This window comes from Astatotilapia calliptera, chromosome 18 (genome assembly GCF_900246225.1).
Source record: "Astatotilapia calliptera chromosome 18, fAstCal1.2, whole genome shotgun sequence".
NCBI classification, from domain to species: Eukaryota; Metazoa; Chordata; class Actinopteri; order Cichliformes; family Cichlidae; genus Astatotilapia; species Astatotilapia calliptera.
In genome coordinates, this window is record NC_039319.1 from 4,162,615 (window position 1) to 4,188,804 (window position 26,190).

A 26,190-nucleotide genomic window follows, 5' to 3' on the forward strand; every position below is an offset into this window, starting at 1 on the left:
AAAACATAACTTGCAGCTCATGTTAACTCAGACAAGTTCCAGGTGTTACAGTTTATTCATAAAGAAAGAAGGTTAAAGTTCACTGACCAGAAAAAAACAACTCTTTGTGTGGATTAATGGGAAAACCCCAAAGTGGATATTTTCCTGTTTGGTTAACCTAAAGCCACTTTAAACCTTGTTGATTAATGGAAAAACATGGGACTAAGGCCAACATTTTGACAAAAAGAAACAAAGTTTACAAAATCAAGGACCAGAATAAAGACACACACTCAAGTCGCATGGAGTCGCATTACTCGTGTTATTGGTTGATTGTGATCAGGATGATTCCTGGATGAATCTCTGATCAAGTAATTTTGTTTGCCCAGTTGAGCAACATGATTATGGAGGACCACAAGAGCCACACACACCCCCAAAAAATTTTATGCTGCAATTTTGAATTGTTAGTGCAATAAAATGCATTTGCAAATTCAGTTACAAATGTATTTTTTAAATTATTTTATTTATTTAAACATTGCAAAAGTAACTTATTATTTAATAATTACATTTTAAATAAAGACTATTTATAAATCAATATTTCAAAATGATTTATTAATCCATTGATAAATATGTCAAATCGAAAATGGATTTCACAAAAAAAGAATTAAACTCTCAAAAAAACCCTAATTTGACAAATGCCATTCGGCAGCTGTTTCTACACTCTGCCCAACACGGATATGTGAAGAATGTGAAAGGACTCTGCTGTGAAATGGAGAGCCAAATCTCTGAGTCTTTGCCTGCGGACAGCCTGACCACCTGTTAACGGTAACATTTTAACATGGCTAATGTTGGCACCACTGCATGTAGTGCCACAATTTTTTAAGTTAAAGAGTTTTTCCTTCCCACTTACACCAAGTTGTTGTTTATAGAAGGACATGTGACTGTTGGCGTTTTCTCTCTATTACTGTAGGGACTTCACTTTACAACTCAGAAAAAAGCCATGAGTTTAAAACACATCTTTATTTAAACCTTATAAAACTCAAAACCCTTCAGCATCTTCTGAAGTTTAATTTTCATGAAAATGAACATCAAGTTCATAATGATATATTTGTGTCTTCTGTGTGACACTTCCCTGCTTTTAATATTGTGCAGTGAAACCTCTGAACAACAGAGAAATTAAATATTTGCCATAATAAGCAACAAGTGACAAAAAAAAAAAACTTATATAAGCTTCTTTCTCTATAACAAAGCTGTTTAGTGGAACAAGTTTATCTACAACTTGTGCTTGTCACCTCTACAGCCTAAAACAATAAAAATATGAAGTCAGACAAATATAAAACCAGAGTTTCCCCTGCATCATATGAATAAGACAATTAATAGAATAAACAATTGTTACAGTTAGTTATTGTGTAAAATAAATATATGCCGTATTGAGCTGAATAATACCTGTGGGATAATCATATTTTATCCCACAGGTGTGATTTGCACTGTCATTGCTCGCTCTACTATTAACACACATGCTACACTGACACATTTCTTAAACAGGAAACATTTAACCAGTCGTCATGTGAATTGTCATGTGAGATTTCATGTTCGTAACATTACGGAATCTTTTCCCACAGGTACTACACAAATATGGCTTCTCGCCTGTGTGAATTCGCAGGTGGTTTTGCAACTGTGCCAACTGAATGAAACTTTTCCCGCAGGTGCCACACGAATATGGCTTCTCACCTGTGTGAATTCGCATGTGAGTTTTCAATGTTGATAATTCTCTAAATGATTTCCCACAGGTGCTACAAGAATACGGCCTCTCACCTGTGTGTACTGTCATATGTCTTTTTAAACCGGACAGGCCACAAAATCCTTTCCCACAGGTGCTACAAGAAAATGGCCTCTCACCTGTGTGAGTTCTCATATGCCTTTTCAGGTTTTGCAGCTGAATGAAACCTTTCCCACAGGTGCTACAAGCATGTCGCTTCTCACCTGAGTGAATTTTCATGTGATTTTTGAATCCTGTTAAATTACTAAATCTTCTTCCACATGTAGTACAACAATATGGCCTCTCACCTGTGTGTATTCTCATGTGAATTTTCAAGTATACCATTGTAGCGTAGCTTTTCCCACAGGTGCTACAAGAATGAGGCTTCTCACCTGTGTGAATTTTCATGTGAGTTTCTAGTCCTGATTTATAAGTGAATTTTTTCGCACATGTGTTACAAGAATATGGTTTTTCACCCGTGTGGATTCTCATGTGTTTTTTGCACTCTGATGAGCTAATGAAGCTTTTCCCACATGTGCTACATAAATATGGTTTCTCACCTGTATGGATTCTCATGTGAATTTTTAAATTTGGTGTCTGGGTGAATCCTTTCCCACAGATGCTGCAAGCAAATGGTTTCTCGCCTGTGTGACTCCTTACGTGACATTCCAGTGATGATTTCTTTCTGAAACTGCTCCCACAGATCCTACAAGAATAAGGCTTCTCACCTGTGTGAATTCTCATGTGAACTTTCAAGTTTATCATATGCTTGAATCTTTTACCACACATGCTACAAGAATGGGGCTTTTCATCCGAGTGAACTTTTATATGACTTTCCAAATCTGATTTCTTGTAGAATTTTTTTCCACAGGTGCCACACAAATGTGGCTTTTCACCTGTGTGAATTCTAAGGTGGCTTCTGAAGGGTGATGAGAAACTAAATGTTTTCCCACAGGTGCTACAACAATATGGCTTCTCACCTGTGTGGACTCTCATGTGACTTTTCAAGTTTATCATCTGACTAAATCCTCTCCCACAGGTGCTGCAAGAATGTGGCCTCTCACCTTTATGAACTCTTAGATGTCTTGTCAAAGAGGATTTATAGTAAAAGGTTTTTCCACAAATGTCACATTTTACAGAGTTTTCACATGTTTCAGATTTACGCGACAGTCGCTTATTTCTGTTTATCTGAGGTCTTTTCTTCAGCTCTGCATTTCTAGTTGATTCCACATGCTTGCTTTCTTCCTGCTTCAGTACAAGATGCTCTCCCTTTTGACTGGTGCAGAGTTCCTTCTGTTCCTCTTTCATCTGTGAAGGGTCATCATTGTTTATACTTGAGTTCATCTCTTGATTAAAGTCCTGCTTGTCTGTGAGAACCTCCTCTTTACAGTCATGCTGTTGTGGGAAATCTGAAAGGAGAAACATAACAGGAAAACACACAATTGAGAAAATATAATCCTAACTATTAGCAGGTCTTTACTTTGTGAGCATGTCACTCACATTTACCAATGAAATTTATTCTTCAGTTGTGGCAGATCATTTTGGACACTGGTGCAAGTGACTGCATAGTTCTTGGATTCTAATTTGCAAAAATTATCTCAATATTTCGATGTTTGTGATTATCAAACTGTAGAAATATATCTCTCATTAGCTGGCTGGTTTTACAAACCTGTGCTGCGTAAGCTTATTTCTGGTTTCCACATGTTATCCAGGAGTCTGAGCTGTTCTTCCCCGGTCCAGACGATGATGTCTTCAGCTTCCTGCTTCACTACAAGCTGCTCTCCCTCTCGACTGATGCAGAGTTCCTTCTTTTCCTCTTTAATTGGAGGAGGATCTGGGTCCTTTTGGTCCAGGCTGTTGTTCCTCTCCTGGTCATCCAGACCCTCCTCTTTCTCACAATTCATTTTGTTGTGGGAGGTCTTGAGGAACAGTGGGACATAAGAAAAATGTTACCAATATGATGACAGGAAAATACAGTTGTGAGCAAAGGCTGCCATACCTGGATGTGACACGTTCACTCTATCTGCTGTTTAACACGTTAGTGACTTAGAAAACACATTCATGTTAACTGCCGCCGTTTGTCACAGATTAACATGGGCACCAGTCTGCTCAACAAGATGTAATATTGTGGCTTGACTTACTGCGCCAGTCTGCACGCCAAGATACTAAACCCTAGTTTATTGTGAATGTTAGTGCTGTATAATGAGCAGTCCATTTACATGATTTAATGCTGGAAACAGTCTATTTTGTCCTAACAGAATGTTTTTATTTCAGGATATAACCTGAGGCGCTAACTGACAGGTGATCTTTGTCAGTGCATGAACATGTGCATTGGTGAGTTCAGAGCACTGCAATGATCAGTGTATTAAATGAAGCTGCAGGGCAGATGTGGTGGATCTTATGGAAATAATCTATTGTAACAGACCAACCTACAGATTTTTATCAGAATAATGTCGCTCCTGCCTTTGGTTCTGGTTTGGTCTGCGTCAGTCAGTGCTGGATGTCTCAAAAACAGCTCTTTACAATCAGCACACGTGGACTTTATTTTCTTTGCAGCTTTGCAGGAGCTGAGTCTTCTAATGTCTGTTACTGTCCTGTATACGCTCAGCGTCTGAAAGAAGACTCCATCATAGCTCTGTCTGAATGTATACAGTTATTATGCTCACAAGCTTGTTCTTGCTGCTCACTGTGTGGGAGAGCCTGCAGGTTCAGACAGAGGGAGGCTATTTTGGCCCCTTATTATTAGTTTATACAGGCCAAACATAATGTTGCAAAAAAAAAAAACTCGTTTAAAAATTCACTTTCGGAACACCTGCCCCCGCAGGCGGCCGCGGGCTGAGGGACAAAGAGCCGATGGTAGCACAGTGCTGATAACAGAAGCTTCCTGTCACCGACTCTTTGATTTTAATGTATAAAAACCAGCTTATAATAAAGTCACTCTCCCCTGTATCTTATCGGATGCTATATGCTAAAACCCTTCATTTAAAAACAAGAGGAGGACTTGTGTTATTTCTATAAAAACCTAGCTCACACCGGCTCATTGATTTCAGTCCGTTAGCATTCAAACTGAGCTCGTGCGCGCTATGTTAGCTCATTGACACCGTCACAGTTTTACACACCTGTTATGTGTCACTCTATCTCAGCTGTCTTCATATCCTGCAGTCTGCTCTGATGGTTGATCTCCCCCTCATACCGCACGATCGATTTTTAACCACCGGTAGTCTCTAATGTTGACAAACTCTCTGAAATACGGAAATGACGCCTGAGCACTGACAGTTGCGTCACTTCCGCCCTTCGCCGTTGGATTTTGGGCAGATTAGAGGCATCAAAAGCCCACACACACACCCCTCCCCCATGACTAGACATCAGCTTTCTTTGATGTTAAAATTCAAATGGTTTTGTGGTAATAAAATGTCTATAAAATAAGGGAAACAATCTACGTACACCTGCTTACATTTCTTACTGTGTTTAGTTCTGGGGGATAAATTTAAATGGCAAAAGAAGAATCATACGGAAATTAACTCAAAGCTGGCAGTCTGGAAATGATGGTTTACCCATAATTGTAATAATGAGATCAAAACTCTTAAAGTCCCTTTCGAGCACAGAGTTAACTGAACGTAATTGAATGATGTCATGTGATGGATTTTATAGCCAAAAGTACCATCAGGCTCTAAGTGAGGACACACAAAAAAATAATGTTTACTTAAAGTGTCTGACAGTTATAGAAAGCTACTGCATTCATAAAGTGTTTATCCAGTTTTATGGTAATTGTACGGAGTATTTTAATTCATACTACTTTATACTTCAACTTCACAACATTTCAGAGGAAAATAATCGTTTTATTCCAGTGATATCTGACAGTTTTAGCTTTGAGTCTTTACACATCATGCTTCATACAAGTATCCCAAATGTCGTAGTGAAATTTAAAGATACAAGTCACAAAATAAAAGCAGGTTACAAAATAGTAACGATTTGTCTTTCCCATGAATCATCTTAAAACCATTCAGATCTCATCTTCTGACCTTTTCGAGGGTCCTGATTCCATAGTTTGGGAAGCGCTGAACTGTAGTAGTTATATATTAGTAGTATTTAACTGACAGGGCATATGCAGAATGAGTTATTTTACTGTAAGTGCTACTCTTGTAGTAGAGAATTTTGAAACTGTGGCACTGGTTTCAGACTAAAGTACAGTTGTAATTTTACCTCAAACAAAATGTCAGTATACTTCAATAGTGAATGACTAAACAGGGAAGCGGTTTCAGACTTAAACTGCAGTTTAGCTTTTAAGGTCAAAGGTGAGATCTGATGAGGTCTCAGCACTCGAGGTCGACCATCCTCTCAGGCCGGGCTGACTGGCATGTGCTCGGTGGGGTGAAAACGTTGGGGTCGCTGATTCCCAGCTCCAGGCTGAAGAAGCGGGTGGAGGTGGTGACACTGCTGTTCCTCGTGTAGGTCTCCTGCACTGGGTAGCAGTCCTTCATGGTGTAAACGCCCACCCAGGTCTCATCTGGTGGAGAGACGAGGACAAGTTACTGAAATAGCAGATTTCAGATGAGGTGCCAGCTCTGCCTCGGTGCCTTTTCAGAAGCAGCACACAAAAACCAAAAGTTTTCTCACAGTGGGTAGTGGGAGTTGTGGCTGTATTGGCAAATCATTGGAGAATGTCTTGTAGTAACCCCTCTCAAACCAATAAAAACAATCTTCCCAAATTTTGGATCAACCACTCTTACCTCATCTCCACCACCATGGCTCCAGTGCCTAATCTAAAACTGTACCAAGAAAAGTGCAGTCAGATTTTGGATGTAGGAAGAATCTGACTGGGAACGGCTTTCTTTTCAGCATGACAGTGATGAAACACACTGCCAATAAAAGCATATTTGGATAGAAAAAAAAACCACTTTCAGTCATGGACTGGCCTCCACAGAGCCTGAACCTTAATATTATTAAAGCAATGTGACAGAGAATGGAACAAAAAGCAGCCAACATCCACAGAAAAGCTTTGAATGTCCTTCAAGACGTCTGGAGAACTTTTGCTGAAGATTATTTAATAAATTACAAGAAAGTTGCCTAAGAGAGTTCAGAGAGTTCAGGCTGTGTTGAAGAATAAAGGTGGTCACACCACATATTGACTGTCAAGCCATCCTTTCAACTCCTTATACACCTATATACTGTTTATTACATTTTCCTAGATAAATATAAAGGAACAGTACTGCACAGTACTGTATATTAGTGTGGGGTAGTTCACGAAAGGATGCATGTAAAATGTAGAATTACTCTTTTTCGTGGAAAAGAAGTCATTTAGAAGCTACAGCCACTCTCATAATTCAATAAAACCACAGTGAAAGGGCTTATTGTTATTATAAAGCAGCTGCAGGACGTGCTGAATTTACGCTAACACTGACCTAACTCTTCAGCACTCACTATGGCCTGTTTGAAAGCATAAAAATCTCAGACTTACGTTTGCGTGCCGGCTTCCTATCTGACCACTCCTGAACCTCAATGCTGTCCCCAGGGCCGCCGATGAAGTATTGATCCTCAAAGGTGGAGTTATCAGGGACATCGAAGGGATCCCAGGCTTCAGTCAGAGCGATCTTTGAGCATTCCTTCGTCTTCTGGTCAATCTGGAACATCACCATGCTCTGATACAAGTAGATGTACTCAAAAAACCTGAAACAAAGAGGTTAAAGAAGTTTTTGGATGGGACTGTGCAGAGGACAAAAGACACAGAGAGCGGTGTATAAACACAAACAGTGGAAAAAAAAAAGATCAAATAGATATTGCTTGACTCATAGTTTTGAACTGTGAAAAAAAGTCTCACCACCAAGCATCAACCTACGGAGCTAAAAGCCAATCTCAAGATATCAGAAATTGTAGTTCCCCTAATGTCCACTAGAGTCCGGCTCCACAGCTGAGTCATTCTGCACAGACTCCCAGGTTCAAATGACCGATTTTACAGTAGAACTAATCATGTTTACAGCCTGCTACAAACCCATTTTTGGTGTCTATGGATAGTTTTCCCCTTGATGAGAACTCTACAGAGGCTGATTTAACTGGAATGTGTTTTAATCATTTCTATGTTTGGCCTCAGCTCCAGTAAATCCAGTGAAAGAACCGGAGCGCTCCACTGTGTTTGTCCTGTTGGTGCCTTTTGGAGCATTTTTAATAAATTATCTAACAAATCGTATATCCTGGTGTTTAAGAAGTTTGTGCTTCAGTTTTGGTAAAGTCTAATATTTTATTAGTCTGTTACTTGCTGGATCTGTGTGATAACACTGCATGCTCTCATCCAAACATGGTCACATCCAGTTGAAGCAAACCACCTGAGCAGTGGCCAAAACATAAAACATTCAACATTCAAATCGCAGAATCCAAAACCAGTGGGCAACATCGTGGCTCCTACTTCCATTTCTTATGCACAGAAACTATAGGGCATCTATTTCGGCAGCAAGAAAACTGTCCAAGAGTTTGATAGTGTCTCTGTCTTCTAAAGTCTGAAGATGGTTACTTTTGGCAGGATAGTCCTCTGTGCCCAAACCAAACACTCCAAAGTCGCTCTGTGGCCTCGTTTACCAGCCAGGGAACATTTCACAACTCCAGACTTTAGTCCAGGCTGAGAAGTGTTCAAACAGACTGTTTATGACCCTTTTTAGAACACAAAAATGCAAAAAACTAAACAAAACATTGTTTTATAGATTAATAGTACAGTTATAAGTCAGTCTCTGATGTGTTTTTTAATCTGATCTTTAGCACTGATGTGTAACGCATGGGAAAATAATTTATCCATTAATCGAATATGACCTTTATAATCATTATTACTACTACTATTATTACTTTTTGTAGTGTTTGCAGTATAAATAACTATGGGTGTAAATTATGGGTTGGTTTTGTGAATAAAAATACATATAAACTATAAAACAAAGCCGATCTTACAGAAAAGAAGAGCTTAAAGCTGGGACCAAATCCATTATAAATCAGCTTTATTAATGATTATTAATGATAAATGGAGTGATGCTTATATAGATGATTTGGAGATTATTAAGCGCAGATTTACAGCTGCAGCTTGTTTTGTTGTAACTCTTCACACTGACTGTGTGCAGTAATAAAACGCAGTCTGTAAACAACATGTTTACTTTGTGTTTATTTACTGGTCTTACCTCTGACACGGGGTGTGCTTCTTGTGCTGCTGCAGGACTCGGATCCTCTGGTTCAGGGCGTCGTACGAGACGGCGGCTCGGCTGTTCCTGCCGGTGCTGTGGTCGTACACAACCCACCTTCCCTCCCACTGCAGCGGGGCGACGCAGGGCCCGACCGCCGGGGACGCATCCATCCGCGGGAGGACGAAGACAGAGGCCCCAGCAGCGGCCACAAACACGAGCAGAAGTCGGTGCATTGTGCCCGAGTCCCGTTCACTACTAACAGCCCGGCAGATCCCTAGAATAAAGAGGAGATGGTTTTCCGGTTTTATCTTTCAAAATTAAAGCACAGGTAGTTAACATTTTCCTCCAGATATTACAAAACAAGCACATAATGAGGAAAATATAGACACTTGTTTCCGCCACTGAAACAAAAAAATAAAATAAAATAAAATTCAGATTTAAATAGAAATTTCGACTTATTATCTGAAAATTTTAGTGACTGAAACTTCTGAATAAGTTGATTTCAAGATTCTTAAGTCGAAAATTTAAGTTAAAAAGTCACAATTTTGAGAGACTGGCCTTAAATTTAAAATAAATGAATAAAAATCTGTTGGAAAATACTACCTACAACAAACTTTACAGTTACAAACACCTAAATTGTTAAACGTTAACTGTAATATAGATGATATTCTATCTCAAAAGTTTGACTTACTCAGAAGTAACTAACTAGACATTTCGAGATATTGAAATGTTGGCATAATTGTATGGATGGTGAAATATATTCTGCAAAAACAACAAACAACTTATTAAATAAATATTAAATTAATACAAATATAAAATGGGAAAACTTTCTAGAATTAGATAATCCTATCATTCGCTCATTTAGATCTATCTAAAACGGTTTGTTTGTTGGGCTGCAGTCATTGGTTGGTCGATCAGTCGGGTTCATTCTTTTTGCGTCACGTTGTGTGCGGCGTGGCCTGATGACGTCTCACAACGCTGGACAACATGGCGAAGAAACAACGTGGGAAAGCCAGCTCGTCGTCAAAGACGGCGGGCATCGAAAAGCCCGCAGAGAGTTTCACCTTGTCGCTGGAGTCTAGCGACGATGAAGCTCCAGAGGAGGTGACCTTTGAAGACTCCAAAGCTGCGGCTCTGCGGAGCATGAAACAGGCGCTGGATACCGCTAGAAGGTAGCTAACCGCTAGCTAACCTGTGCTGGGACGGTTGGGCCAAACTCCATTCAAAAAACTTTGCATTCAGATGTCTCTATTCCAGTGAACACTACAGATACATTACGTAATTTTTACGTAGGCGTATATCAAATCGGCAGCACGAAATTTAACAAAATTCATGTTCACAACGTGTGTATTTTTTAGCTGTTGTGTACTCTCAGACGCACAGCTCTGTGTCATCAAATTGGTCTGGATCTTTGAATTGTTTGACGAAGTTTAGTTGGGCTAATGTCTAAAAGAGAAACTTTTCAAGCGTCAAAAAATAAACCCGATATGGACTGCACACTCAGAGGCCTTTTTATTAGCCACATTTGTAACAGTTCTGTCATAAACTTCACGTCTAGTCAGATTTAAGGGTGACCTCAGCAGGGCCACAAACGGATCACTAAATTATCCTGAGGCGTTTGCCGGTTTTTGCAGTATTTTCATACATGAGGGACCAGAATATTAGCAGTCCCCCTGAGAATGGCTTACGCTTGATCGCCACCAGCAAAAATTCCCCATAAGTGTTATTACATTATCAGCAGAAGCTGTACAGTTGTGTGTTTGTGTCATTGTTATCCATAAACCTGATGAAATGCTCCTCTGTTTGCAGAGAAAAGCAGCTGCTAAAAGAGAAGAGGAGGAAGAGACAGGAGCTCTTCCAAGAACAGAAGGTCAGTGTGTGTCATTTTAAATGGTTTCAAATACTTTCAGAGGCCTGGACCCTGTCTAACCCTGAGTTTTAAGTTTTACAAATGCATTTACCTTCTTACCAGGGTGCATAACCATGGTAACTTCTCATGAAGTCATAACCTGCTCCTGAGAAAACATATGGACAAGTTCAAAACTACTGCCTGCTGAACAATGGATCGCCTAGAAAATGGTGTCACCAATCCTCAGAGCTCACTGCATTGACACTAATATGAGCTAAAGTATTTTTTTAAAGTCTAAAGATGAAATTTACATCACCCTAACACAAGCGGACTAACAGATTCAGAAAGTGCAGAACCTGTTTAACTCCCATTACAGTCTGACTATTGATTTTAGTTTAAGTGAAGCCAGATCAGGAGAGCCTGAGTATGCTGAAGTTGCTTCATAGTTCAGGATCCAGGCTCAACCCAATCACACATCAGTGCTTTCTTTTATTTTACTTCTATCTGAAAAGAGTTCAGAGGGTGTTCATTTCAGAAGGAGACACCGCTGTGCTGTTTGAGGTGTATTAAAGCAACATTCAGGAAATGATGGGGAGGAGAGTTTTATTTATTTTTCTTCATTATTGTTTTTAATCCCTCTGCCTGTGAGTCTTCTTCACTGCAGGGTGGTTAACTTTGCTTAGCTTTACAGTAAAGAGGCAGGAAGTAGCACGCCTGGTTTGATTGATTCTGGAGGAGGATGTCAGTGTTTTGTTCCAGTCCCATTCTTGACATTTTTCACTTTAGCTCAAAATGCAAAGTGACAAAAAACAGTTCTCTCTTTTTGCCTTTCAGTGTGACCTAATGCCGTAGAAAAACTAAAAGATGTGTGAACCTGCAGTTTCACAGACTGTTTTCTCCACAGAAAAGAAAACTCTTATCGGCTGACGTGTTGGAGGAAATCGACTCAGCTTCCTCAAAGTAAGTTTACCTGTCTAATTCTTGGATTTAACACATCGTCTCCATCAACTCACTCAGTGCTCACAACATTTGTTTGTTTTTTCTTTTCTCCAGGAAGCAGAAACAGTCTGAAGATGAAGGTAAAGAAGCTTTCTTAATACATCTTTAACCATTTAGCTGATGCTGTGGAAGGACTGGGCACTGATTTGTAGAGCAGCAGATTGAACTTCAGATCTGTGACTTCAGCTAAATCAACCTGTCCTCACCCAGGTGAACAGGAGGAAAAGCCAGAAAAAGAGGGGGGAGATGGAAAGAAGAAGAAGAAAAAGAAAAGGAGTGGGAAATTGGCAAATGCCCGGAAGTATGTCAATGTTTTTAAACCATTTTATTTCAGAGTTTAAGAGAGACACTTTACTTGGGTGGACTTGCCAGATTCTTTATTATTTAGTGTGGTCAGCAAATACCTTGTTGTTGTTACACATTACCAGGCACCAATAGAAACAAGAGAAAATGATGTATTTGAAGACAGGAAGTGTCTCAAACTAATATTTTTCAGTCTAATTTAATGAAGACTTTGCTCCAGCCTGTCCTCATGAGTTTCTCCTCCAGCGATGGTTCATGATGGTGGAGCTGGAGTTCATTAGCAGGAGAGACCCACTGATTGTTTTGGGAACATCTCTGCAGATAAAATATTGGTAGACAAACTTTGATTCACTGATGAAAGCCAGTTTGCAGCTCCTCACCCACCACGATTAGACAAAACCTGTTGTTACCAAGCACTTCACTGACTGCTGGACCCACTGATCAGAATCCACTCAGTGACATTTCAGAGAGGAAGTGAAGATGCTGAAAACCTCTCAATAAAATAATGATACAGAAATGTGATACTTTCATTGTTCTCACCTCATTGGGCACTTTAAATTTAGGATATTAGTTGGACTCTGTGTGCAGAGACTTGTTTTAATTCTCAGCCTTTTGGATCCAATGAAAGTGCATGCTGGTGCTACTGAAGAAGTCTCAAACTGATCCTGATATATGTGAGACGATCATTATTCACTAAAGTGAAGCTGATCAAACACGCATTCTTCTTTCCGTCCTTTTATTGTACTCGTGTTGTTTGTCAGTCTGAAGGGGAAGTACACAGTGACGACGGTGAAGGAGCGAACGCTGGCGTCCTTCCAACAGCAGGTGGCCGAGGAGTTCATCCGGTCCAGACTGTACGGACCAGGAACCTGCAGGACCACAAGTAAGCTGGTGGCGCCGCCATACTTAATTTTTTGTCAGGTTTTCTACTCCATGATACAGGGAGATGCATTTCTGCAGAGATTTTATCACCTTGTTTGTTGTTCTTTGGTCTTAATACTGAGTGAACACAGCTTCTGTGTTGCTGATGTAAAATGAAGCAAACATCTGCAAGCTACACTCTGTGGCAGTAGTCTGTAAAGACGAGGATCTGTCTCAATTTGAGCTTTGCTACAATGACGTCCCGTCTCACTGAGAGGCGCTCGCTCTCCTGGGCATCCTGCTGCAGAGACCGCGACGACATTCACAGCTTTCAGTCTTCAGACTTTCAGACCGGCGTTCTGCTCAGTGTTTTTAATCTTAATGTCCTTCTGCTTTCAGATAATGAGATGCTGTCCCTCCAGAACAAGAAGGGGTGGAATAAAAGTGCGGCAGTGCAGTTTGTCAAGAAAGACTGGGGTACGTTCAGAACAAGCCTGAGATTGATGACCAGAGGAAGTTTACTTCAGCTTTTACAGTCCAGTTGGTGCAATGTGTCGTCCAAAGATAAGAAGCTTAAAAAGGAAAAAAAAGACTTTATTTTTTCTTAACTGATTACTTTCTGCACAGTTTGTTATAAAAGAGATGGTGGGGCCTGAATACAAATCCCAGAAAAGTTTGAAGCTCTAAAGATGGTGGAAATATGAGCCAGTGATGTTGATGTTGGACATGTACAGGTGAGGTTTACGGTGGCCTCAGCTGTGTGGTGGAGGCGGGCAGGTTTACTTATCGTAGTAAAGGTGGATGGTTTTTTTGCTTTCTACTATGAAACTGCGTGTAGATAGAAGTATAATTTCTAGAGAATAAATGACCAGGGAATTAGGTGTTGCAGAGATGGCCGCAAAGTGGTAATACTTTAATTTAGATCTTTGGTCACCCCAATTACAGCCAAGTACACAGTGATTTCAGCTTTATCTGTAAAATGGGGTCAAAGGCATGAAAAGTTTGAGGTCACAGTTACAGATGGGTTCATCGAGAAGTTACGGTAAAACCTGTTTGTTATAGAAGTCTTTGTGTGAGACGAGTAAAGATATGGTCGAGTCTCTGCAGGCTTTGCACACCTGGATTGTGCACACCTGCACATTGTTTAACTGTCATTGGTTTGATCTCTTTAAATCTTTTACAGAATTTTGCGGTTATTGCCACACAGGTCAGATTTATGCCATGATATTTATTAATGTTGTTGTCACCACTCACCAGGTTTTCTGCCCCTGAGGCTTTTCAGGAGAGATTTTACCGCCATGTTTTTTGTTCTTTGGTCTTAATACTTTGTGTTATTGATTTAAAATAAACACCTGCAAGCTACACTCTGTGGCAGTAGTCTGTAAAGACGATGATCTGTCTCAATTTGAGTTTTGCTACAATGATGTCCCGTCTCACTGAGAGGCGCTCGCTCTCCCGGGCGTCCTGTTGCAGAGACCGCGACGACACTCCCAATTTTCAGTCTTCAGACTGGCATATTTACTCTCGATGTCCTTTCTAAAGGGTGTTTGAGTTGGAAAGCTGTGGGGACATAAGTCACATTTTTAAAAAAACCAACTTATTGGTCTGATCTTTCAGCCTCTAAGGAGAAAGCCAAAGCAGAGAAGCTGAAGAAGAGGTGGCTCCACAAACAGCAGCTTCCCTCCTGTTGATGGGACGTAAGCAAGCAGCCTGTGAGCACACTTCTCCCCACGGCTGTTTATAAGGACTCAAAACAGTCAGCATCACTGAGGAGGGGGTAGCAGCACTGTTGAAGCTTCAGGATGGGACAGTATACAGACTCTGAACTTGTCACAGAGACTCAAAAGACTGAGATCCTACCAAACTAAAGTCCTTCAACAGGTTCTTCATCACGGCTTTACCAAGAAGCAAAGGTTTTATTACTGCGTCTCCAAGTTTGTAAGGCTTTAATGTGAAGTTCTTGTGTTTCGTGTTTTTCTGCAGTCGCTTGTGTTAAAGGTGTTTTCATACCTGAAAGGCCAAAAATCAGATGTTTGCTCTTTTTTTTTCTGTAAAAATTCTGTATGAATAAATGCTGATTGTTTTCTATTTCATATTTTTGAGATAAAAACCCTGATGCTTTCATCAGGTGTTCGTTTGCATTCAAAAAACAAAAATGCAAAAGATGACGTGGTTGAGTATCAGCACAGCATCTTTGGTAATTAAACTTACTTCAGACATAAGAGAAAAATAGCACTCAAATAATCCTGAGTTGAAATATGAAATGACAATATTTAGAAGACAAAAATAAAAGTTGAACTATAGGGCCAATCTATGGACATTTTACTGTGAATATACATATTTATGGGTAGTTTATCATGAAATATGTACATACACAGCTTTTGTTATATTTTTTTACTATTTTCAGTCCAAAGCACTGAATCCTTCTCAGATACAAAGGCTTGAAAAGTTGGGATCTGTCATTAAAGCTCTCGTAGTATCACATCCTGTCAGAGCACTTTGCTCTCAGACTGCCGGCTGACTTGTGGTTTTTAAAGGTAGAATGAGATGAAGTATCTTGTTCCTGCAGAACCAGCTCCCAGTTTAGGAGAGCAAAGCCCTATTTTAAGATTAGCCTTCAAAGTGTCAGGCAACCCTGCACCTTCCATGCTGCTGGGGGACTTTTCATGATGCACTGAGCAGTCTCCACTCACCTGTATTCACTCCCCATGAGTTTATATGCCTTTATTTTCTCTCCCTCTTAAATATTTTTTTTTCCTCTCTATGCCTTCAATTTCTCCCTCACCTCCCCTACCAGTGGGCTGGTAGATAGCTGGCCCTCCCCAAGTCTGATCAAAGGTGGTTCTTCCTTCCCACAGTCGTCAGTTCTACTAATATGGTATAGGCTGGTCATTGGGCTTCATTCACTGAATTTTGTTTCAGTTATTGTAAAAGTGCAAGAAACCCCAGAGTTAAAGAAGAATCTTTGAACACGTCATTTTGAATTAAACTGAACTCGATTTAAACTTCTGCTTCAGGTGTCATGCAGCATCCACACACGTGCTATCATCATTTGTCATTTTTAATATAAATCTTTTCACCCTCACACAAATTGCACATTTTTTTTCTCCAAATGGACACACAGTCAGCAGTGGACAACTTACTGGTTGACATCTTCCTTATACACCGTGAACTGGCTAAAAGAAGGAGAAACAAAAAGAATAAAATAAGAGACATCTAACTTGATCTTACCACCACTTTACTATGGCATGCATAGGTTTCAGACCTTACTCAGAAAGAGACAACAGACACTTTGTCTAAGAAGTTTTCTAAACGATGCCGTGACTGCTTGCGATCCAAAGAAACAAACAAACAAAAAAAAAGAAAACAAAGAAAAACAAACCAAAGTACAGAAAGCTTGGTTCCACCGTGAGGAAAAAATACCAACTCTGGATTCCTGGGTGGATGTGAGGGCCAGGGGCTAGAGGAAAAGATGGATGTTGTGTCAAGCGAAAGCCTCGGCCTTCCTGTTTCTCTGCGAGTGGCGAGCATGAACACAGGCCTAAAAAACACAGCTGCGATACATTTTGGTTTAACGTGGAAGCCACAGTGCAGGTGACAATTCTGGATTTTTTTCTTCTTAAAGTCTTTTTTCTTTTTACATCTTTACAGACTAAGAGGCCAAAAACAAACAAACAAAAAAACCCTATTCTGTTAATAAAACAAACCCGCAAGGTCACGAAAGCTCTCCTCTGAGGGGTGATGGGTAAAAATGAACACCTGTATGCATTTTCAGGAAGTTCAGAAATAAAAACTGGATAGATTTACTCCCTGGTAGCATTTTGCTGAGTACAAAAAAAAAAAAAAGCTCTGGGGGCAATTTGGTGGTAATCATTAGGAAAAATAAAAGAATTTAGATTTCTGCTATCCAAGTTAAAAGTATTTACTGTTTCTATGGTTTAAGCTGAACTAACAGCCTCTCCATTAATACAAAGAGAGGGGTGAGGTTTTGGCACCCACTGATGACGGTACTGGTTTGATTAAAGACAGTTGGAGCCAAGTTAACACAGGATGAGGACTGGAGATGGTCATGAATAAGGTCATCTTCAGGTAAAGATACAGATTAATGCATATATATATAAATATATATAAGTTCTGAGGCTCTGCCATAAAAAACAAAAACCATCACCGATTTAAATGTAGCTGATCCAAGGTCATTATGTTGTGCACCTGTGGATCATTTGCAGGGTTACCCGAAACACAGATCAGTTGGAAGTCCTGTTCTGACATTTCTGATACATGTAAGAAGTTGCAGGGCATCAAATCTGACTAATTTACTCTACGACCAGCTGCTGAATGATGGCACACATGCCACACAATTTCACTTCAATTATACAAATGTTCTGCCTCAGGCATTACAGTCTCACTCCGAGGGATCAATTTACATTGTTCATCCATTCAGTGTGATCACGAACACGCTGGTGACGTGCACGGCTTTGTGCGTGGACCCTGTGGACTCCTGCACTGAAAACTGCTGTTTGTTCTCACGAGCTGTAACCTGAGAGACTTGGCTCTCATTATCAGTGGTCTTCAGCATAAAAGTGGGGTCAGAATGATGGAACCGGACGTTTGGGATCTGGGATCAACAATGCAGAGCACAACAGAGTGATGTAACAGAAGCGGCAACACTGAACGCAGTCGAAAGGTGCACGGGAAGAAGTCCCTGAAGTAGAGGTCAGCCACATTTAAATCGAAGGATTTTCTTCTTCTTCTTCTTTTTTTTTTTTTTTTTTTTTTTTTTTTTAAGGGCGGGGTCTTGACTTTATGACGTACTCAAGGAAAAAAAAAACAAAAACACAGTTTTTTGTTCTGTTTTTTTGTCTTGTTCTTTTAGGAGACAGGAAATTTAAGTTTGACTTTAAATGGCTTAAATGGCTGAGCTACCTCAGAGGCCGATTTCACACCAGCTCAGTTTTTCTCATCTGATTTAAATGACCAAAAGTCGAGTCAGCATTCAATAGAGGCACAGGGGCCAATCAGCTGCTTCTAAACCAAGAATGATGAACAAGAGGGTATTTTGGCTCCTGAGTTTGTTGGGGGTTAAAGATTAGCATAGAGAGATACAAAAATAAATATTAACAATGTTTGGGACAAATCTTTTGTGTGGCTGAGGGTTTACCAAGGAGGGAGGGAGGGTAACAGATAAAATGCAGTCAGAGGTCAAAGCAGGGCTCCTACACAGCGCAGTCATCATAGAAAATCCAGCAGAAGTGTCTGAAGACGCTCTCAGCTCGGCTGTAGTGACTTCATGGACAACATGTAAAATCTGCAGCCAAGTTCTTAGAACTAAAAACCTGTTTTTTTCCAGAATTTTCCAGGCCTGGAATTTGTGTCAACTTTCACCTGTGTAGGAACCCTGGATTCAACCAAAGAGGAAAATATTACAAACTGGGAACAACCAGAACACTTCAGGGGTCACTGGTGTCAGTACAAAGCATTAAAGGACTGTTTTGTTTTTTTTCTGTGATTTCTATAACTAAATATGTCGCTCTATTGATATAATTTTATTTTGTTAAATTCATATTTAAACGTTAACATGTACACACGCTCGTCACTGGTAATCGGTAGAATCGGGACCTTTATTATAATAAGTTGGAGGAACTTGCTCTCGCTGGCGCTCAACAAATATACTGTGAATGCAAGTAACAATAATTAATATATTGATAATTAGAATAATAATAAGAATAATCATCGTCATCTGCACCATGCCTTGTAAACCTGGAAAAACTAAACAAAACAAGAGCCAGGTAACCCCCCCCCCCCCACGTCTGCCCACTTCGCCGAAGAAAAACAAAAACTAAACAAAAGATTAAAAATAGGGAACGCTGAGTCGAGACTGTAGATTCTCTCTCGCTTCTCTGAAGTCCCGAGTCCACGTACGTCACACATATCTTCGCCGATGTCCTGAAGTCAGTGGAAGGTAGCAGGAGGGAGGCGGTGCAGAGAGGGTGAAGATTTACGGAGGGGGGGGTAGGCCATAAGGTTCGCATTGGCCGGAGTTTGAGCAAGCCTCGGTGAGGTGGACTTTTCAATCCCGGCATCAGCATCAGCTTGCCTCCGTGTTTATTTGTGTGTGTTTTCTGTGTGTGTTTGCCTGGTAAGCCCCAGGTTTACAGGGACCACGTTAATGGTGGGTCAACCATGGCGGCCACTCGTCTGTTTTCTTATTGTTGCCCCCCCGCCACCCCTCCCCTCCCCATTTATGTTTGACCAGAGATATTTTTTAGCAGTCTGTCCACCCCCGGTTTGATTCCTCCCCCAGGAATGCGGGGACTGTGGCGCGTCCACATGAGTTCAGCCCCCCCCCCCCCCGATTATTTTTTAAAGTCAGCTACTGTCAGTTAGATGGAGGCAGACGCATGGGGAGCCAACCGAAGGTGGAGGTGTAATTTCATATTTATGATGGAAAAGGAGGTGGTGTCACTCTAAGGATCTGCCCAGAAATGTCTTCTGACCCTCAGCGGCGTTCAGCAAAAGCAGAACCAGAAGCGAGTGAGATGGTTGACGTTCTATGACGGCGTGCAGAGGAATGCCTCCTCGGCTAATAGGACTACACTGACTGAGGAGTTGGAAAGAAGGATTTCTGGACAGGCCCTTGGAGAGTGTGTGTGTGTGTGTGTGTGTGTGTGTGTGTGTCTGCGTGCGCACGGGGCTAGTGTAGGTAATCGTCCACAGAGGCAAAGGCGCAGGAGCCGCTGCCAGTTCGTGCCATCATGGCGAGGCATTGGGCGGCCTGACCCACGGCCTGGGCCAGGGGAGGCTGCTTGGGCAGGTTGTGAGTCTCTGGAAAGAAAAAGGAAAAAAAGAAAATTGTGACTGCAGGTAATATCAGGAATTGGTAGGTGCAGTGCTTGTTGGACAGTCATACAGCATCTGGAAGTCATTTTAATTGAACGGCTTTATTTTCAGATTATTGAACTGAAAAACTTCAGAATCTGCAGGAAAATTGTGTTTAACAATGTCTGTAAAGAATTTCTGAGCTTAAAAACATCACATTACATGATAATCAGAATCAACATATCAACATGCAAAGGACAATTTGATATATGGTTAAAAAAAAAAAATCACTGGTGTTTTGGAAGCAAGTCACATTTTCCAGCTCACTCAGAATGAGAATACCTGCTCAGTTCTGCCTTCGGCTGGATAGCAGGTGCACTGACACCTTTATCTTTAAGGTTAGTTCACCTGGATTTAAACACATGTCCTGGTAATATGCAGTCCCTAAGATATGCTGCCTGTCTGTCTTAAGATTTCTGCAGCAAACCACATGCAAAAGTTTTTTAGCATTTATCACAATCTGAGGTTTTTTTGCTTCTTTTTGAGATTTGGGTTACCCACAGTCCCCATCAATCTCTTTTATCCTCCTACATCCAAAATGCTAACTGAAAACTGTAGACTGGATCATGCACTGCTCATGGCTGACCCACCTAATATTGCACTGTTGAGAGTGGAGCAGACCGGCTCTCTCTGAATGGCGTCCAGCTGGTATCCGACTGGGCTGTTCCACGGGTCCGAGTAGGCCAGCAGGCTGAATGCGTCCTGCAGCAGAAGACGGGAGAGCAGAAAGTGATCACACCACAGCCCATCACTTCATTTCACCTGCTTTGTTACAACATGCTGTAGCTGAACATTCTTTGTGTTAGCATTTCAGCTCAAACAGAATTTTCCCACAGTTTGACCTGTTCCTTTAAGACAACTGAACTGACTGTACATTTTAAAACAAATATATTACATCATGACTGACTGCAGAGGTCACAAAATCTGTTTTTGAGCTATACTTTCTTCCCTTAAAAAAATGAAATAAAATAATGTTAATACTGAACATTTGAGGTCATTAGTATAGATATCCTTTTGGAGAGATTGAAAATGAGCCCCGTTATCTCGGATTTTAAATGACAAAACCTCAATCCCATCTATGACATTTGCTTTTTAATCCTTCCACTGAGGCAGTTTTCTGGCAACTATTGTTGCTGTCACAATTTGTTTAACTGGAACGAGATGTCACTGAAAAACAGACTGAATGCTCATATGCTAGGATCATCAATGTAGGTACCTGCCAAAGTCGAACACCTTCACCATCAATTTGCTCTAAATGAGACCAGAATTTTAGAACATGAGCACCCCTTTACACTGCCTTTGATTTGAACCTGGCTCATTTTGGCATTTTACTGGGAGCTAGTACAAACAGATAACATCTGAAGCTTTTATAAATATACAGTACAAAGGCAGGCATATTTTTATGTGAAGAAAATGGCTTAAATGATTGAAGTCAACTGTAAATGCCTGAAATACAAACACAAAAGGTGAACAGACCCCACAAAAACAAACAATATAAACCAAGTAAATAACAGAGATTCCTGTGTTACCTTGAGCATCTTTTTGTTAGCAGAGTTCTTGCCGCACTCACGGCGGAGGTGTTCACTCATGCTCTGGAGCTCCCTGCCAAAATGGATCATTCTCTCGATGGCTGCCTGGCTTCCGCCGCACAGCTGCCTCTTAGACTGTGCCGACTCCACCTCTGTAGAGTCAATTCAAAATGAAAAGAAAAGTGTTTTTAAGGCTGCGTGACACGCACAATGTGTGCATGACATCTTGAAGAAGAAAAAGGCTGCTAGAAAGAAGCTGCTAGATAACACAACATCCAAAGTCTCAGATCAAGTTTCTTATGTCTCCACACGCTCTGCTCACCCATGTCTGCGTCACAGTCGTCAGGCTCCGTGGTGTGTTTGGAGGTGCCGTTGAGAAAACCATTGGAAGACGATTCTGTCACTCCGTTGGTGAAGTGATCGACCTCCATATCCACATCATTACTGAGAGAAGACACAAGAAACTGTCAGCAGCTTCTACAGGTGGATACTGTTTGGATTTGTAGAAGCTACTTTTGGCTGGAATCCAACCAGCAACCTTTTGCTTGCCAAGTGAATGCATTAACACACCACTGGAGGCACTAATATTATACTGCTCTGATTTAAAATCACTGCCAGCACAGCTTCTATTTAATACTAACAGCTCTACATTAAACATCTATAGGATTCACCATAGCTCATTTTTACTTTTTTAAAGTAACTCCTATCCCTAGGGACCAACATCCTCATCACATAAAACGTCTCAGACCTAGACCTATCTAAGTTGTTGGGTTTATTCCCAAGTTCAAAAACTGTGGAAGTGAATTTCGTGCCGCCATTAGTCTACACTGCCCTGTCCTCTGCATTAGATTAGTTCGACAAGGAGGTAACAAACAACTCCTGTCTGTTGAGTGGAGCGTAGAATATTAAAAATAACCAATAACCATAACCAAAAATGACAAATAGTAACCAGCATCAATAAAAATAACTTTCTGAAGTGTAAAGGCACATGTTTCTGATAGATTGTTGAATCTGGTAAATTATCCAATCACATCACAGAAAGTTCAAGGGAAGAAATTTCTCCTCAATGAAAGCTGGAAACCAAATTACTAAGACAATTACTTACCAAATTACTTATTCATTATATTCATTTTAATGTCTAGTTTGAACCATCTATGAACATTATGTGGGCAGATAATGTTTAACAACAATGGTTAAATAAATACTGAATAAATATTTTAGTACATCTAAATATTTTGAAGCCCTTGTAAAATTTGATTTTTATAGTTCTTGTCTTAAAGATTTTGTGAGCAAGCAGGCGGAGGAGTGAATGTGAAAACTGTAGTTTGTTTAGTTTCACATGCAGTTTAGTTTCATATTACTAGGCGTCAGGTTAGCCTTAGTAAAAGGTTGTGGTTTGGATGCCATGACACGTGGCTCACAGGACCAACAGACGCTTTACGTATACCTCTGAGACGCCGGCAGCTTTGACCTAACAGCAGTACTTGAACCCCTGAGAACGAGGACAGACTCACTAATGACAATAACATTTGGAAATTAACAAATACATAATTATATTGCATACTGATGTAATGTGTCCCACTACATGGTTTAATAATGAATTCATAATTGTTCAACTGTGAATAAGAAAATGGATAAATGATTGTTATAAAGTGATGCTGGCTTATTTTGATTAAAAGTCTAAATTTACTGTTAACTAGTTTAGATGAAAATAATTTGGGGGGGATGGAGGAAAAGTTAAGGTCACATGATGAAATTTACATCTTTTAAAGTCAAATTGTAAAGATATGCTAGTTAAAAAAAACTCAAAACCAAATAAACGCCTCCAGCTTTTACTGCTGTGTGAGTGCTTTGTTTCCATACCTGGTTATCGGCTGTTGGCTGCGACTCCCATTGAGGCTGATGTCGGATGCTGGGAGAGTGGAGCCAGAGCCCGGAGGGCAGGGCTTATGACTGTGAGGGGAGGAGCTGTGGCTCTTATTAGACGTCACACCATTACAGCAGTTGCTGTCAAACCCTGCAAATAAGTTTGACATATTTGAAATGATTTCAAATGTTCTTAAAGTGACAGACAAAACTCCAATTACTAAACACAATAGAAGTAACGCATCCATTCTGATGTGCTCGCTCGCAGCTGATTTCCAACCACTACCCATAGTTTGGTTTTTACATGCATAACAAATGACAGTAATTCACTTTTATGAAAATACATTACATATACAAAACTACAATAACTGTATTTAAAACATACAGAAGAATGACAAAACAAAGCAACAAATAAGATGTTTTGTTGAATAATAACGAAACAAACAATGACTGAAAAATCCTAATGCTCTGATCTGAAAATTTAGATCTACTCTGTGTGTGTGTGTGTGTGTGTGTGTGTGTGTGCGTGCGTGCATACATTTAAATCATTCATCACTCCTTCCTTATCTTATCTATGGATAAGTTGCGCTAAACTGTTTATAGCATTTATAGAATTGACACTCACATTAAACTACAGTTTTTTTAATTGTGAAACATCTTCTCCACAATAGCAAAAGTTTACATGATCTTGTATCACTCTCTCTAACAAGTCACAATATAAAGTGACAGGACAAAGCTGTAAAAAACAAAAACAGAAAGCCAATAGTCTAATTTTATATAGTATTTCCCCCCTTATCTTGTCATTAAAGAGCTCCACAGCACTAACTGGCAGTGGTGTTAATAGTCATTTGTTCAGTTTTTTATTGTGTGCTTTGCACAAATGCTGCCGGCAAATGTGAGCAGAATGTGTTGAGTTGGAGTCAATAAATTATAAATATTTAACATTTATTACTGCAACTAAAAAAAGAAGAAAAAGGGAGAGAGGGAGAAAAAGGCTTCACTGGCAGTTTATTGGCTTCACCATTACAAAGAAGAGAAATGCATTCACAGCCTGTTACCCATCCCATTTTATTTCATTGAAAAATCAATGAGGTATTTATGCTGCTTCAGATGCTTAAAGGGCATAAGAAACAATCACACCACGGCAATGTGTAGTTAACGCTCCTGAAGAGACAAGTCAGTTGCCACACATGCTAATGAGATACAGCTGAAAGTGATCAGCTGGTCTCCAGGTACGGCAGAGCAACTCACAACTGGTTCAGGAGATCCACTCTTTTCTATTAAATAGTAATATAAACACTGTTTTGTATTTTTGTTGCACCTTGCTTTTAGAGGAACATCTGTGTCATTCAAGATGAAAAAAATGTGGTGGGCTTTAGTTTGTGCTGCAGACACAGATTCAAACATGGGTGTAGAGATGGTGTCTGTAAGCTGATGTATATTTGTGCTCAGGTCAGGGAAAGAAAGAAATATTTTTTTCCCCTTTTATTTGCCTCTGGCCTCTTTTCCCCCCAAAGATAAGTGAAGTTTTCACACTGTGGATGATGTGAATAATGTTGGACTGCACCTGTGAGGTAGGGCTGGGAGCTGCTGGCTTTGTGGCTGGGGCTGCTGAAGGGCCGGGGTGACCCGGGGTAACTGTCCTGAGACTTTGGGCTGCGACCTCCCAGACATCTCACCTCGCTGTCTGTCCCGTTCACCATCTCTATGAACTGTCTCACCCTGGGGAAAGATGGAAAGAGGTGAGGAAAGATTAAAAGGGGGGAAAACAGAAGGGTTAGGAAGGATGGTATGAAAATAAAGAGGTGGAATAAGGTGAAAAAGCACACAGAGCAACAACAGATGGAAATAGAGGAAATAAAGAAAGGGATGTAAAGACAGGAGGACAAATTTTAAAAAAGTACTTAACTTGGTATTTAAGTATAGAGCTACATATGTGAAAGAGAGTAGTCGTTCAGCTTAGAGAATTAAAAAAAGGGCAGAATGTTTGATTCCATCCAAGTTGGGCAGTGAGCGAAGCCATTTTCAAAGCAATGCAGGAAATCTTATCGTATCTTAAGGGATATCTTATCCCCTTTCCTTTAAATATAATTATTGAATAACTCACTGTCTATAGTGAGGCTGTGTGAGGGTGCGTGACAGATAAAAGGGTTTAGATTATGGCTTTGTTAACTTTTCCAATAATGTTATCCATCTAAATAAAACAAATAAAACAAGTGTAACATGTAAAACATACATTTTATATACAACCATGTTCTTACTTGAGCATGAAGAGAAGGTCTGGGTTCCTCTCCAAGAGGTTGGGGTACAGCTGCTGGGTGGTCTCAATGGCTTCGCCCATTCTACCCGACAACACCAGCTTCTGGATCTCTACAAACCAACAGTGAAATCACACATGAAGGTTTTGAATGCTACCGTTAACAACCTCCACCTCCAGTAAGAAGGGAGGGTCATCCCAACATCTTTTTTATGATGGGCTCCATTAGCTTTACTCTGCCTGTAGTTGCACTCAGATACATTGTTGCATCTTTGAAAAAAACAAAACAAAAAAGAAAAGCCCTATAACGACCCAATGTTACTGTGTCACTTCTCCCTTATGGTTTCTGATGATCAGGCTCCTGTTCAAGTACAGTTTGTATGGGGAAAATGTGTATATCATATACACTGATGTTTAAATTCAAGAACTGTATACTGTAGAGTATTAGAAATCAACATATGCTGGCTGACTGCGTCTCGCAGAGAGAAACCATACCAACCACTTTGTTTCCTTTATGATTTTTAAATCTACAAAAACAGCACAGTGTCAACTTTAAAAATGGGGAGTAAGAAATAGATATAGAAATATAGGAGCACTCACTCTGCCGGTTTTTGATGGAGGCCAGCTCCTCATGCACGGCCTGATCGGTGGATTTGGCGAAGGCTTCAGCTGTGGCGCAATAGCTGTGGTGCACCAGGTAAGAAGCCACCATCCTGATGAGACAACAAAAACCAAAATACACTGATCAGACAAAGCAG

At 40.3% G+C, this 26,190-nt stretch overlaps 4 protein-coding genes across 4 annotated transcripts in view; 1 reads left to right on the forward strand and 3 right to left on the reverse strand.

Annotated features, from left to right (window-relative positions):
- Window positions 1-633: 633 nt before the first annotated feature.
- On the reverse strand, window positions 634-5,082 carry LOC113010229 (gastrula zinc finger protein XlCGF57.1-like). Its single transcript, XM_026149215.1, has 3 exons — window positions 4,855-5,082; window positions 3,405-3,654; window positions 634-3,144 (listed from the first exon to the last, which is right to left on the reverse strand). Exons 2-3 carry the CDS (start codon window positions 3,637-3,639, stop codon window positions 1,529-1,531), a joined length of 1,851 nt encoding a protein of 616 aa, XP_026005000.1. The 5' UTR covers window positions 3,640-3,654; window positions 4,855-5,082; the 3' UTR covers window positions 634-1,528.
- Window positions 5,083-5,553: 471 nt separating this feature from the next.
- Window positions 5,554-9,180, reverse strand: epdr1 (ependymin related 1). The gene is made up of 3 exons (XM_026149378.1): window positions 8,890-9,180; window positions 7,194-7,402; window positions 5,554-6,242 (listed from the first exon to the last, which is right to left on the reverse strand). The coding sequence occupies exons 1-3, from the start codon at window positions 9,123-9,125 to the stop codon at window positions 6,049-6,051; spliced, it is 639 nt and encodes a 212-aa protein (XP_026005163.1). The 5' UTR covers window positions 9,126-9,180; the 3' UTR covers window positions 5,554-6,048.
- Window positions 9,181-9,822: 642 nt separating this feature from the next.
- On the forward strand, window positions 9,823-15,412 carry nol7 (nucleolar protein 7). The gene is made up of 8 exons (XM_026149365.1): window positions 9,823-10,064; window positions 10,702-10,762; window positions 11,646-11,701; window positions 11,795-11,820; window positions 11,951-12,041; window positions 12,805-12,926; window positions 13,304-13,381; window positions 14,522-15,412. The coding sequence occupies exons 1-8, from the start codon at window positions 9,880-9,882 to the stop codon at window positions 14,593-14,595; spliced, it is 693 nt and encodes a 230-aa protein (XP_026005150.1). The 5' UTR covers window positions 9,823-9,879; the 3' UTR covers window positions 14,596-15,412.
- Window positions 15,413-18,709: 3,297 nt separating this feature from the next.
- ranbp9 (RAN binding protein 9) overlaps window positions 18,710-26,190 on the reverse strand; it is a 28,359-nt gene continuing 20,878 nt past the window's right edge. The window contains exons 7-14 of the mRNA XM_026149217.1: window positions 26,033-26,145; window positions 25,437-25,545; window positions 24,743-24,897; window positions 23,173-23,326; window positions 21,632-21,753; window positions 21,310-21,461; window positions 20,371-20,482; window positions 18,710-19,726 (exon numbers count right to left, since the gene is read on the reverse strand). Coding sequence (XP_026005002.1) covers window positions 19,596-19,726; window positions 20,371-20,482; window positions 21,310-21,461; window positions 21,632-21,753; window positions 23,173-23,326; window positions 24,743-24,897; window positions 25,437-25,545; window positions 26,033-26,145 — 1,048 coding nt within the window. The 3' untranslated portion in view covers window positions 18,710-19,595. The remainder of the gene's footprint in view (window positions 19,727-20,370; window positions 20,483-21,309; window positions 21,462-21,631; window positions 21,754-23,172; window positions 23,327-24,742; window positions 24,898-25,436; window positions 25,546-26,032; window positions 26,146-26,190) is intronic.